Raw genomic sequence first — 14,178 nt, 5'->3', positions numbered from 1 at the left:
TGACAGTTCACCTCATTTTATTAACAAGATGGAAAATCCACGTAAAAACATGACACAGAACAAAATGGAGTCATTTACATCAAGCCGTATTTACAAATCAAACCACTAAAAGCTCTTTAACATAATCCAAGCAAGTTTCATTCAAGTCAATTCAAAAACCAGCACATTGTCCACGTGATGCTTGAAGCCGATGTTTTAGCAGAGCACACGATCTGATTGACCAATAAAGCATAAAAATGTGCAGCCGCCTTTAATCAAGCAACTGCAGAGAAGTGTCAGCTGTAAAAAGGTTTAAAACAGCCCAGTGAAGGGAGTTCTTTCTGACCCTATAAGAAAATATCTCATTCTGTGAAACGTCAGTTTTACACAAAATAAATTTACATTCTATAAATATACAGTCAAAACCAACAAAATTGCATCATCAGTATACAAACGAATCCGAATATAAACCAATTGAGAACAGTGTGGAATAACAACAACCACAGTATTTTAGTTTAACGTTCAGTGTTCAGTTCAAAATTGTTTTGTAATCACAGACGGAGGCCAGGATATTTTATTTCCATTACAAAATGTTAAAAAAAAGAGGAAGCAGTAACAAGGAAGAGGAAGTGAAAGGAAAGAAGAGGCACGCGAACTCAAGAGACTCTTTATTTATCCTAAAGGAAGTCAAGACATAGATGAGCAGTACCAGCTTTCATACTGTATGAAACAAAAACATGTTTATTACTATGTGCACTTCACTAAACTCTACTCAGCTTATTATTAGGACTTAAATTAGAAAAGAGCGATAGAAGTGTGGGAGCAGATGTGACTTGACCTGAATTTGCTCTCTAAGGTGACCTGTCTGTTTTAAGTGTTGCATGCAAGTCTGAAATGAGAACTGTTGGGAAAGTTACCTGACGAGACTGGACCTGAGCCCCCGACAGTGCACAGTTACCGGACCGGATCCGGCTCGTGTGCCGGACGCTTAGTAAAACGGGCTCCAGCTCAGTGTGCTTATGGAAATGAGAGTCTGGCACGTGTTTGACGAGAGCCACACCGTCTCCATCAGGCTGAAGTGGAGCATTCCCAGGGCGAAGCCGCACACGATGTCGGTGAGGTGGTGCTTCCCCAGCAGCGCCCGCGAGATGCTCACCAGGAACGCCCACAGCACCAGCAGGATGCGCAGCGGCACGGCCAGCACCAGGTGGGACAGCAGGAACTTGGACACCATGGTGGCCCGGCTGGCGTGGGCCGCGGGGAAGGAGTAGAGGTCCAGGGCGATGCAGTCCAGGAGGCCGGGCGTCATCTCCCACGGGCCCCGGCGCTTCACCAGCCGCTGGACGCCGGCGACGGTCATGACGTCCAGGATGAGGGCTGGGAATAGAGGGGAGGCCAGTGTTAGCTCATGCTAATGCTAATGCTAACGCTGTGGCGTTAGCCTGGACAGTGCACATAGTAACCATAGTTATGTCGCCCTACTTCACTCTGTCCTAACAAAGCTATTGTTTTAGCGTGGAGCTGCCCAACGGCATGCTAGCGAGGATAGTTTGACCCAGCAGGAGGAGAGACAGAGAAAGGAACCAGAAAACACTCAACACCAAGGCTGATGAGAGTGTGAAGAACCTCGGCACAGTCAAGATCTGCCCTCGAGTCTCCACGATGCTCAGCAGACTGTCCCTTTAATGTGTAGGCGACCTGGACTGTTCATAAACTCAATCAAAGTGCTTTCGAAACATCCTCTTATGCAACAGGACATCAATTCAATGGGTAAACATATATATTTTTTGTATATATACTTTTATTGTATATTTTTGTATATACTCATAAGCTTTATCAACTAAAAGCTGAGTGTGTCACTACATTAAAGGTACATTGTTTTTAAATTTCTATAGCTTTTTCATTATACATATTAGAGTATATATGCCCACTGTAACTGTACACCAGGTTTATTTGGGTGGGTGGCGATCGTTCAGGTTGCAGCCTTGGCACAGCTGACACACTGTGTGTGTGTGTGTGTGTGTGTGTGTGTGTGTGTGTGTGTGTGTGTGTGTGTGTGTGTGTGTGTGAACCGGCTGAGGCGTGTAGTGTGACATTTACCGAGCAGCAGGTTCACCAGGACCTCCTGTCCGGCCAGAGTGTTACTCCTTGTGAGGCACACTATGGTGCCAATGATCCACGTGATGCCGTGGCCGGTGAGGGCCAGCAGGCCGACCATGGAGCGGCAGCCTCCCCACGAGGAGGACGCGTACGCGCACACCCCCATGCGCTTCGACAGGCAGATGTCAATGGCGAGGAGGGAGTTCATGGCGATCCCCTTGAACGACGGGTTCAGCTGCATGCAGTCCTCCTCTGGCATTTTGCTGGGCTCCCTCCTGTCTTTACTGCCGCCGTCAGCGGGTTCCTCGCTCTGCTGGCTCGTCTGGTGCTTGAGCTGACCCGGTCGCCTCGCGCCGCCGCGGCACGCGGACGGCGCCCCTCCGCCGCTGCCGCCGCCGCCGCCGCCGCCGCCGCGGCCCGGTTGATGGTTCAGGGACATGAACTCGGGTCGGCTCAGGACGCTGTTCCTCTCCCGCGCGCCGGATCGCACATTATAACCCGAGGGCATATCTGGACAGGGCCGAGTTCTCCTATGTGGGCTCAGGAACCAATGGTCAGTCTCCGGCGGATAATTCGAACGGTGCGAGTCCCAGGATAAACCCCCAACAGCGGTCCTTCCCCTTCAGTGGCCCTAATAGATATATTTAGACTGAGTGGAATGCGCGATGTCCATGCTGTTTATACCGTGCAGCCAGGGAGAGTGTGCCGAGTGTCCGGCTGGACCCGTCCACTGAAACCCGACCTACAGCATGGGAATAAAATAACAACATAACACTGCGCAACGCGGGGCTGGCGAGGTGAACTGCGCATGCAGAGGATGTGCAAAAACACACGCACGAGACGACGTTGTCATCTTACCAGGCGAACAGCCACACAATCCCACGTTAACGCTCCAGATCCCCTCCCCACAACCCCCATAACATCTCCGGCAGCGAAGCTGGGAGTGTGTTGTATTAACCGCTGCAGGCACAAATAGGAAAAGTTATCAGTCCGGCAAAAATCGCCAACAAAGGGATGAGGACGGGGCAGCGGAGCCAGCGCAGCGCTGGGTCCTTCCGTACGGATTTGACGTAATGTACGCACGATCCCAGTTCGAGCGTGTGTGGTGCGCTCTGCTGGCGCGGAGTTCTCCAAGGTGCTTAATCAGACAGCGGGCGGCAGCGGAGACAGGAGGAGCACGGGGAAAAGGAATTTGACCCGTTCTACATCATGTGTCATCTAAAATCCCTGTCCAGAAAAATCGAATCAGAATCTTTTTCAAGATAATTTGCATGAACTTTCTTATTATTTACTCGCGTTTACCATTCACATACAAAACAAGAGGAACCAGTTGTAACGGTTTATTGTCTTGTTAGATATATTGTGATAAAACTATACTATTAGAGGCTATGGTGCCTTCATTATGAATGAATACATATTGAACATAAGAAAGTGTGGCTAAAATGATAGATTGGAGCTTTGTTTGTGTTTATTGACTTAAATATGTAAAGGTACTGCTGTTGATGAAAAATATGCAAATCATTCCACTTTTTTTTTAAATTCAGCGTTTGTCCAAGCACATTCTTACGCTCGCAGCGCAATTTGTGCTCGTAGTTGATGCCAATCCGCCGCACCGAGCAGACGTCCTGCTGCACTACGTTTCCCAGAATGCCCGTGGCTCGGAGGGGAAGTGTCGACTCAAAGATACTATAAAGCTGCTTCCCAGTCTGCTGAAATAGACCAGTGCGTAGCGGGGGTGAACCTGTTGTGGCGGCGATGGGACGCGCGCGGAGGAATGGCAGCGCGTGCGGGAATCTGGGCTGACGCGCATCCCGTCGCAGGCAGGACCGGAGCCGTGGGCTCGGCAGAACTATGTGACAGCTGGCGCCTCTTCTCCCGTCGGGGGCATTTTTGTCATTCGGGTTTTGAATCTGGGAATGGATCCCGTCAAATGGGTGCTGAAGTTGACCCGACGGTGTCCGTTGGACGTCGCGGCGCTCCGCGTCCAACTCGACTAGACTTCGGTGCCGGTGGGAAATGCTCGGGACGGAGGAATGATTCGCAGCGGTAGAGGGGAGACGGGATAACGGAATTACCTCAGTGACCGAAGGACTGCGTGAGGTGCACTGTGAACCCCCCCAAAGCGAAGCACTGGACACTTTCCAGTGGACTGTCTCATAGGTAGACTCATTTTTGCATGTGTGTGTGTCTTTTTTATAGCTAATGCATCACAATTCATCCAACTACACCGCGCGGACCCTTAATCCTCGTATGTCAACTGACGTAAACCATTACAAAATGTTAATGGCACTTTTTTCTATTATTATTGTAATGAACAGAAGCCATTGCGGATTAAAGTGCTCAGCGTGAGTCTCACATCTGAGCTGCCGTTTGTCGTTTATGTCCGGCTTAGCATTTGTCAAATATGCTCTGTCACCAGCTGGACATTAGATCATAGTTGAGGGATCATCAAACAGTCAAACCAAGAATCCCACAAAAGAGAAGGCGACACCGACGTGTAACGTTAGATTCCGTTAATTATTCAGCTTTCTGGTCAACCGGAGCCCACACGCGCTCCCGGCGGAGGGTGCGCGTTGCGAAGCACGTGCTGAGTCGCTGATAAAACACACTTAGGAGGAAATGACACGAGAGCGTCGACGCACGGCGAAGGAAGGCTGCAGGCCCCAGCGGCGCCTGTTCGGTGAAGTTGTGTTTACGCACCGGAAAACATGCGCTCTGCAGAATGGAGGATTTTCTAGATCTGTGGTCGTCGACTTTGTTTTTTATTAGCTATGGATCAAAGACGCGTGGATTTCTAAGAGACAGACTGTTATAATTAAACACTTTTTTATTTCGCTAAGCATTTTTTTTTGGAGGGTGAGGGCCACGATGTGGATCCAGCCGTGGTGATATTCTTGCTGTTTCCATGCGTCTCTCCTCTCCAGACCTCTGGACGTTGTTGTGGATTGAGTGCGATGGGCTGCATCCAGAGTATCAGGTGTAAGCCCAAGAGTTTCCGAGACAGTATCATCGTCCTGGAGGTGAAAACGTGCATCGATTCGAACCCCACCAGCATCGACGAGTCGTCCAGCGTGGTCCTGCGCTACCGGACGCCGCACTTCCGCGCACACGCGCACGTCCTGGTACCGCCGGTGGCCGGTCAGGAGACCTGGACCATCGGCTGGATTCAGGCGTGTAATCACATGGAGTTCTTCAACACCTACGGCAACAAAGGGATGTGAGTACCGGATGACTGGCACATTAGGTGTTGATTGAGAGCAGTTTTGAAAACCGTTTATGACGTTAACGTTCCTAAACCTAATAATTAAGATTTAATCAATTCATGCTCAATCACCGTTGTATCAAACTGATTAATTCAAGCTAGATTTCACACGTTTCATCCATCCTGTATTGAGCAATGGTTCTAAATTTCCTCTTCAGTGGAAACAGTCTCTGCTGTGAGACTTACTCTTACTTAGAACTTTATCAGGGAGGTACCTCTAGTTACCATAATATCTCACATCCTGTATTTTGACTGTGTATTCAACGCTAATAACTTTATATTTAACACTAATAACTGTATCTTTAACACTAATAACACCAATAACTTTCGTCGCTACTTTTAAAACGTCACACGGGGCAAAGTGCTTTGGAAGTAGGAAGCTATGCCAGTAAGAAGCGCGAGAGTGCTGTTCCTCAGACAAAGCTCCTTCGTCTTGTGTGTGTGTGTCATATCGATACAAATATGGACGTCACATCCTGCAGTGGGACGCCACAAGATGACACGCGCCCAGAATGCGCTTTATCTGTAGACGCTGCAGCCCTGGAACGTCCTCCTGTGCGTGAGGGCTGCACGTCTAAGATTAGACCCTCCTCCCCCCTCGCCCCACCCCAGTGCGACCCCATGTGTGTGAGAAAGGGTCCGGTCCGGTCCGGTCAATGGCCCGTCTGTCACGTCCAGGCTAAAAGCGCGACGGCTGGAGACAGTCACTAACAGCTACGGGCGCTCGACAGGGTCGAACGGCACCAATGCGAGAAACAAAGGTGGGAAATGTTCTGTTCTGATCAGCATCGGGGCCTCGATGTGCTGCTGTATGTGGATGCTGATTTTGGATCCGCTCTTAGGATGCGAGAGGCGAGTCCGCCCATACTAAGTAGGCTCTTTGATGGTTCTCAAGCTCCAGCAGGCTGCAACTGGACAGAACAGCGGAGGAAGGTGATGTGGATGACTCCTCTGCGGCCGTGGATGAGGTGCTCGGGATTCGGAGCACATTCGCCGTCTTTTCCCCCGTTTGCTGTTGCTGACGTCTGATGGACAGTTGTCATTAAGGCCGTGTTGCTTTAAAAATACATGAGGCAAAGTCAGGAAGTGAGAGTGAAATATGAACTACTGTAATATTCATCTGTTATGAGCATGAACAGGTATAGTTACTAATGCATGTAGCTGGTGGGAGATGCACCGTTCCTCCACCTACACTGAGTGGTCATATGATGATTTTATGTTTGATGTAACTCAGTCATTGACATTAACGGATGAACCCAGGAGTCACCGTCGAGTGGTCGTGTAGTCAGATGTTATCGACCTGCAGTGACAGAACAGCGACGGTGACGAAAAAAGCACCAAAGCACAAACAGGAAGTGAAACTGCCGCCGCGCTTTGCTCAGGTGTGATCAAAGCCCCTGGTTGAGAAGACGTTGGAACTGTGAGCAGTCTGCACCCCCCACCCCCCCCCCCATGCTTATTACGAAGTACAGAAGTGGGTCAAACAAAGCAGCATTTATGATGGAATTTACAACCCACCGAGGAAAAAAAGCTATTAGGTGTGAATTGAATTTTGCTCCTCAGAAAATGACTCACTGCTGAAATAACTGAACACTGAGTCTAAATTCAAAGCACAACGGAGACTTGCGAATTGTTTTGGAGAATGGAGGGGATTAAGTGATTTTTCTGAACAGAAGTACACACACACACACACACACACACACACACCCACACACTCAAACGCTGGCCATCGTCACGCCTGACATGTTAATCTAACCCTCTGGGTGAATGCATAAATCATATTGTGTGTCCAGGCTGAGCACAGAGCGGGTCATGTGATCGCCGGTCCCATTCGATTTCTCCATTCGTCTCAGGGACACGAAAGGATAATCTTTTTACGGCTGCAAGCAGAAAATTGATAGGTGTCACTTGAGTGAAAAGATAAAAAGCATGAAATGTGAAGGGAATTTCTCTTTGTCTGTCGTCCCAACAAAATGCAACACAACTCCCAGTTTGCAGATGGGTTTTAACGTGACCTCTCCTTTGGACCCGCAGGTCCAGCTGGGAGCTGCCCGACCTGCGCGACGGCAAGATCCAGGCCATCAGCGACTCGGACGGCGTGAACTACCCCTGGTACGGCAACACCACGGAGACCTGCACCGTCGTGGGCCCCACCAAGAAGGACAGCAGGTTCACCGTCAGCATGAACGACAACTTCTACCCCAGCGTGACCTGGGGCGTGCCGGTCAGCGACAGCAACGTGCCTCAGCTCAGCGGCATCCGCCGCGACCAGAGCTTCACCACGTGGCTGGTGGCCGTCAACCGGGCCACGGCGGAGACGCTGGTGCTGCAGACCATCCGCTGGAGGATGCGGCTGCGCATCAGGGTGGACCCCGACCGGCCCCTGGGCCGCAGGGCCGTGCTGGAGGAGCCCGTGAGCCAGGAGCAGCCCCAGATCCTGGGCAAGAACGAGTCCATCCCCCCGAACGCCATGGTCAAGCCCAACGCCAACGACGCCCAGGTGCTGATGTGGCGGCCAAAGAACGGAGACCCCGTCGTGGTCATCCCGCCCAAATACTGACCCGCTTCACTGACCACACTGGCCTTGAACGTACCTTAACAGTATCATCTCGCACTTCCTGTTATGTTGTTCCTGCGCTCCACCAGCTCCTCTGTCACGTATTTATTTATAAAAACCCCAGGCAACTTTAACGAGCTCGTGCATTTTACAACGGGAGTGAACAAACTGCAACCATTCTACCTTCAACCTGGGTCGGGTCTCACTGTGCTAAAAATGGAAAACAGAGAATTTGTTTTTTTTTATTGGAAACTTTTATATACTGGCCACATTAGGCCACGCGACGTGGGGCTTGTGAGTGTGGCTGATTTCAAGTATTGTCTATGACCATGTCTGCGCACATACTACATACATGGGTCTGCATAAATGTTGTGTGTTTATTTATGACCAGGTGGGAGCAGCTGCATTTGATTTAGTTTGTTTGTTGGATGACATATGAGTTTCTAGTCCTTTAAAAAAAAAAAAAAACAATCAAGACATGCAAGACATTCAACCCATGCTGCCTTAAGTTCCACTGCTTCCCACTGCAAACTTTCTAGCCTTAAACGAAGTGCAATGCAGTATTCTTGCTCATTGGTCCCACGTCCTGCAGACTGTGGGTGGTGGCGCGCGTGGGTTCAGGACAGGAATGAAACCACAGAAGAAGAAGAAGGCCTCACTCTCAACTCCGGTCGTTCCTCCAGCTGCGGCTGTAGTGTTCAGCAGCTACGACGCTCGGTCCGAGGGCCCCTTCTCCGCTTCCTTCCTCTTTCACCATCAGCCGACATTTAGTAACGACACATTCTCACCGCTGTGTTTGACAATCGCACACACAGTGTCACTGCCTTCCTTTAAAGCAGCAGCATCCCTTCTTCCTGTAATCGTACAACCAAAACCGGTCCCCCCTCCTCAGACTTGCGTTTCCAGTGCTGTCGGGGCTGGGAAGCGGAGCAGGAGGCATGCGGTCTGCCTGCCTGGCATATAGATGACCCACTTCTCCGCTCTGCCAGTTGTGGCAGAGACGCGAGGCCCGTCTCCCTTTATTCCACTGCCAGCGAGCGCGAGGCGCGTAAACAAAGCGCTGCGCTCAGCTGAGGGCACCATTAAAAGGGATGATGCCCGTTTTAATTTTAATCTGGAGGCGCGGGCAGAGGGAACCTGGATTAGACATCTGGGGCTGTTATCGCTGCAGCGGCTGAAGCCAAGAACCACGTTTTAAAAGTTGTTAGTGGTCATTTGTTTTTGTTTTTTTACATAATAAATTGAGTCCCTGGATTTTGGCTTCATCCAAGGAGATGGTTTGTATTCAAGCGCGCTCCGCTTGTGTACTTCACATCCCAAGGCATATTATCGTCTCCCTACTATTGACTGAAGCACCCGGGCATAAAATGGCTTCACACCACATTTAAATCCATATTGTTGCTGTTGTGATTAATTGGAGGGCTCGCGTTACCACAATAGCCTCCGCTCGGGGGCCGAGGCGCCGGTTGGAGAGCGCTGTCAGAATTAGATCTGCAGTGACACACTTACGTGCCCTAGACGGCCTGAGCTGCGCCGAGCCGGGCCACGCGGTGCAGAGGCTGCCAGGAGCCACGGGTGGGGCTTAAACGGGGTCAAATAGCAGAGGTCAGGGGGCGAACAGCTCGGGTCAGAGCCGTCACAGGCCTCGAACTGTGTGGCCGAGAGAGGAGGCGACAGCAAAGTGGATCCATGTAGGAATCGAAACCAGCTTTAAATAATACTACATTTTCACCACAACCTGGACGTCGGCCACGAGTTGTTTAAAATTAGCCACTTGTTTGGAGGCCACCGGGGTTAATAAAGCACAAGGCAGCTTTGGTGTCGTGGAAGGCCTCGTAACGTCTTCCAGTGACCTACAGCCAGCGTGGAACCTGCTCAAGCCCGGCTACGCGTAATGTAATTAAAGCTCGACACGCAACGTGTGTGTGAGAGCATGCGTGCTAAATCCCATTGCTGGGATCTGGACTGGATGTGCTCTGGCTGTTGTCGAGTCATGATTCACTCTCTCTCTCTCTCTCTCACACACACACACACACACACACACACACACACACACACACACACACACACACACACACACACACACACACACACACACACACAGGAGGTTACGTCCTTGTCATGAAGCAGGGACAGAGTCTGCCCTCACTAACGCAGACTCACACCCACCCCGGGGGGTCGAGGGGGGGTGGAGGTGGGGGGGGGGGGGCGTCCTGGCGCCGTATCTGATTGTTGCAGCCGTGTCACATTGGCAGCGCCGACGAATTCATCAGCGACTGCACGTGGACCGTCGGAAACGTGTGCACGTTACAAAGCCATACGATCAAACACACCTGCTCACAACAAACAGGAACAAACAGGAAGTCTGTGTCAATTGTTTGATTCTATATGACCCTGGACCATCAGCAGCGTTTTGCTATAAGAAGGGCACTAACACTCTCAGCTGTGAGTCCATATTGTGCTCATGATGTGCATTTTATGTTCACAAGAACACTTCATAGTCGCTATAGATGCTTCCTTTACTGAGCCACAGAAAAACTAAAGCCGACATTTCGTTTGTTTGTTTGTTTATAGAGGAAGAAAAGTGCCAAAATTGGACTAAGCCAATTTAGCAGGATGTGGTTGATGACTTGTGGATTTGGCACACAACAAAAGACCTGCTTTGAGTTGTTCTGATTATTAAATGCATTTAGCATTTTTTGCATTAACAGACAAACACAGAAGCAAACTGTAGCCTGTGGGCCGTGTGTTCTCCTTGTTGGGCGGTGCCAATTAAAGCCCCCTCTCCTAAACCCACACCATCACAGTTCTTCTGAGGGCTGCTAACTGTCTCGTTTCAGATGTTTGTGTTATTATTATTATTATACAACCTTTTATTTTGAAAACATCCCAAGTTCACACTCAGGACCACCTGCCTTCATTTCCTTTGGTTATATCCCAATAAAAATTAGTTTTGGGAAGATTCAATTATCTTGCTCTTCTTAGTTCAGAACTTCAACCCCAGATGTAGCAGACAATATAATATGAGTGACGACGTATTTCCTCATGTTATGTTTGATTTGTTTGTGAAAATGCAGCACTGGAAAAGTTGAAAGCCGTATTTGATCACATGTTCAGCTTTGACTTTTACAACAATACTTGAAAATGGATCATTTCTGGCAAATATTTTAAACTGTGAAAATGCACAACACCGGGGAACCTACCCCTGGAAAATATATATAAAAAGGTTTTTCATGAATGAATAAAATACAAAATAAAGTACAAATAATTTGTCTTTTGTGCTATTTACATATAGGAGCCATTACAAGCAATAAATCAGCTTTTATACGAGAAACGTTTTTCTCATTAACCAACTACACAGCCAGCAGCCAGTTCTACCATGTTATGCAGCCTGTGTGGATTTAATTTGCACAAATAAAAAAGAAGCACATTCCCTCAAAGCCAGGACAATGAGGTGCCGTCTTCAGTGCTGAACCGGAAAATGAAAGCCAGCCCACATGTGCCGAAGCCAGAGGCCACGCGTCCACTGCTGAGCATGTGACGCTGCTGCTCTATATGCCGTCTGTCTTCTTTGGTTGATAGCGTTAAATCAAGACGAAGGTTACGGTGGATGCACAGGCAGAGATCACGTATGCTCAGACCATTTTCATTCATCACACATGCACACTTTTGTATTTCTAGGCATATTTACCTGCATGGTGATAGGATTAAAAATACAGCTGTATCATTTCATCCCCTGCTAAGACTGCGAGTAACTGTAATATAATGTATTTAAAAGGTGGTGCAAAGCAGTGGATCAGTGACAACTTTTCCTCCGGGCGTCGCACAATGATTGGATCAAATGAATACAAATGTATGAACCTGAAAGAAGTCATTGAAATGCAAGACGGTGCCGGGATGTGCTGAACAGCACCAGCAGCTTTTCCCACCACAACACGCCGCTTCCTCCTTCTACTGTAACCCACTCATTTCCTAATACATTATTAGTATAATTATGCAAACACAGACACATGACGGAGCCGGGCCGCTCGTCCGTGCACCAGCGAACTGGCTTCCAGACCTGTCGCCCCGACCGGGCTATTCTCGTCACATTCCTGAGCTGCATATTCACTGATCTATTTACATGCTCAGTCTGTGAGGAGGCTGCGGTGTCTCCCTGTATACATCCACCTGTCCCTATTTGTAATAGCGCATAATCACGGCATCTTTGGTTCCACATCCTTGCTATTAATACCCCAGTGGTCTCACAGTCAGAGTTGTGATCGTTCTCAGTCATCCTCCGTGACAATGCTGGTACTTATTAACCACTAAAATCTACTGACGTCTTTACCAAGCTCGACCTCCATATAACTTTTCTAATACTGCTACTGAACCTTCTTGATTTTAGTTAGAGTACTTATATCAGATCAGCTTCTCATAATCTAACTCCTGCCTTAATACTCAGGAGCATTGTAAATTTAATTTCAGAATATTTTAAAAAGACCTTCCACAGTCAAGCCAAGACTTTTCCTCTACCTGGTCTCTGGCAGACAGTATTATATAACTTAGATTTAAATGCAGATGAATCATGGTTAAGCCAGGAGCTGCCTTTGCAACCTTTACAGTTATGTAAGAGACTGATGTACATCTGGACTGTCTGACAAGCCCTTGAATGTGGACACTCGCTATAGAGTGCAATGTAATTTTCCATTTAAATCAATAGCAGCCCTTAGACACGTGAGACGGTCTTCAACCATGGATTCCTCAGAAATGTCTCATCATTCCACACCACAGTGTGATCTGTAACAGCTCCATAAACTCAAGACCCAACAAAAGGCCACTGACTCATTTCTGTCAGGCCTTAGTGTATCTAAAGAATTCATGAAAATATTCATTTGTAAAGATTCTGCTGGCTTGAGTTGAACTTTGATAGATCCTCCATCAAATGATCCAGTCAAAGACATATTAAGTGCACAGAAACGCTTCTTCTTAACCACTTGGTGCCTCACAACAACCTTTAAGGAAAACTAGACTGCTTCTAGAGGTGAATCTGAATTAATGCACCTCACGTCCTGGCTGTATGACTGACAATAGCAGGATCTATTGAATGCATTCAAAATCAAAATGCTTGCTCAGTGAAAATGAGGAAAGTCCTGGATTTAGCACATATGAGAATGACTTTAACTTGACTGAGATTCAATCAGAAATTGAAACAGTCTCAGAGGGATATTTATGAAATGATGATATAACCAAGGGATCCGAATCCCTGTAGTCCAATTAGCCTACCACAGGTTCGACTGGTTGCATTAGATGGTTGCATTAGTATGTAAGTATGAAGATGCTTTGCATCACAATAAGTAGTGATACTGAACTACATAATCCCTTTTAGAAAAGCGAAAGGCAGGTCACGCTAACCTGTTAGTGGATAATGAGCCATTAAAGAAAATGGCAGCATGGTCATTCAGGTGATATGATGCATTTGAGCACACTTACCCCGCACAACACCATGACCCAAGCAGCCTGGCTGCTCCACTGTGCACAACGAGAGAGCGCGCTGAGCTGAGTGAGTCATTAGCATTCACCATAGAAGCAAAATACACTTCCCAAAAATGCCCCAAGAGCAAGAAGATGCAAAGGCACAAGGGGAGGTGGATGAAGTGTGTCACTGAAGCAAAGTAAGATAGGCTGATAATTGTCACTTACTACTGGGTGAGGGTGGGGTGGGAGCAGAGAATGGATGAGGGTGAGGTCTGAAAAGGAGGGTGCGTGATTTGGACTTAGCTATTTTTATCTGGATTCCTTAAAGACAGCTGTCACCCTCCTGTTTCCTTCCTGACTTTATGTTTAGACAAAGTGACACCATGAGAAAAAACTACTACAGCATTTGTCAGACCTGTGACAAAACAAAACACATTATTTTTGTGTTGCTTTCATAGGGACCCGTTGTTGAGTGGGCGCTGAAAATCTCATAAGCTCATCCGCTTTAGCTGAAAGCATTAGACTGTGGGCTCTGTAACTGCCCGTGTGCCTGTGTAATCTGCTAATGTGTCCAAATAATTATTCTACCTGAGATGCTGACTACACGCGGTGACCTTTCACTGGTTGTTTGGTGGCTCCATTCTGAGGAACCACTAAGCTAGGTTGCATAAAGACAACGACTGCTGTGGAAAATGGAGCTGGCATTTCAGACAGACTCTAGTCCAGGTCACAAGCGGTGACGCTGACATTCCTGTCTCACTTCAGAACCACCAGGATCGCTGCCAGCCTTTCGCTTGGAGGCAGGAGATAAGGGTGGACGGGG

At 48.3% G+C, this 14,178-nt stretch overlaps 2 protein-coding genes across 6 annotated transcripts; one reads left to right on the top strand and one right to left on the bottom strand.

Moving 5' to 3' along the window:
- On the bottom strand, positions 1-3,157 carry LOC114867281 (inactive phospholipid phosphatase 7). The gene is made up of 3 exons (XM_029169837.3): positions 2,938-3,157; positions 2,080-2,821; positions 1-1,356 (listed from the first exon to the last, which is right to left on the bottom strand). The coding sequence occupies exons 2-3, from the start codon at positions 2,585-2,587 to the stop codon at positions 968-970; spliced, it is 897 nt and encodes a 298-aa protein (XP_029025670.1). The 5' UTR covers positions 2,588-2,821; positions 2,938-3,157; the 3' UTR covers positions 1-967.
- A 568-nt stretch (positions 3,158-3,725) lies between these two features.
- Positions 3,726-11,166, top strand: fam78ab (family with sequence similarity 78 member Ab). Of its 5 annotated transcripts, none has more exons than XM_029169621.3 (3): positions 3,726-4,239; positions 5,004-5,296; positions 7,376-11,166. In XM_029169621.3, exons 2-3 carry the CDS (start codon positions 5,034-5,036, stop codon positions 7,899-7,901), a joined length of 789 nt encoding a protein of 262 aa, XP_029025454.1. In that variant the 5' UTR covers positions 3,726-4,239; positions 5,004-5,033; the 3' UTR covers positions 7,902-11,166. The 5 variants fall into 5 exon arrangements, with proteins under 5 accessions (XP_029025454.1, XP_055369497.1, XP_029025453.1 ...); XM_055513521.1 differs by lacking the exons at positions 3,726-4,239; positions 5,004-5,296 and adding exons at positions 5,310-6,102; positions 6,184-6,274; XM_055513522.1 differs by lacking the exon at positions 5,004-5,296.
- The last annotated feature ends 3,012 nt before the right edge of the window (positions 11,167-14,178 follow it).

The sequence above is a fragment of the Betta splendens genome, chromosome 12, assembly GCF_900634795.4.
Source record: "Betta splendens chromosome 12, fBetSpl5.4, whole genome shotgun sequence".
Lineage (NCBI taxonomy): Eukaryota > Metazoa > Chordata > Actinopteri > Anabantiformes > Osphronemidae > Betta > Betta splendens.
This window is presented reverse-complemented; position numbering and strand designations above follow the sequence as displayed.

Excerpts from the sequence above, each read along its gene's own strand:
- fam78ab (XM_029169621.3), top strand. The coding sequence starts at position 5,034 with ATGGGCTGCATCCAGAGTATCAGGTGTAAGCCCAAGAGTTTCCGAGAC. Across the intron at positions 5,297-7,375 it reads ACCTACGGCAACAAAGGGAT|GTCCAGCTGGGAGCTGCCCG; the intron begins GTGAGTACCGGA and ends TTGGACCCGCAG.
- LOC114867281 (XM_029169837.3), bottom strand. The coding sequence starts at position 2,587 with ATGCCCTCGGGTTATAATGTGCGATCCGGCGCGCGGGAGAGGAACAGC. Across the intron at positions 1,357-2,079 it reads CCTGGTGAACCTGCTGCTCG|CCCTCATCCTGGACGTCATG; the intron begins GTAAATGTCACA and ends CTCTATTCCCAG.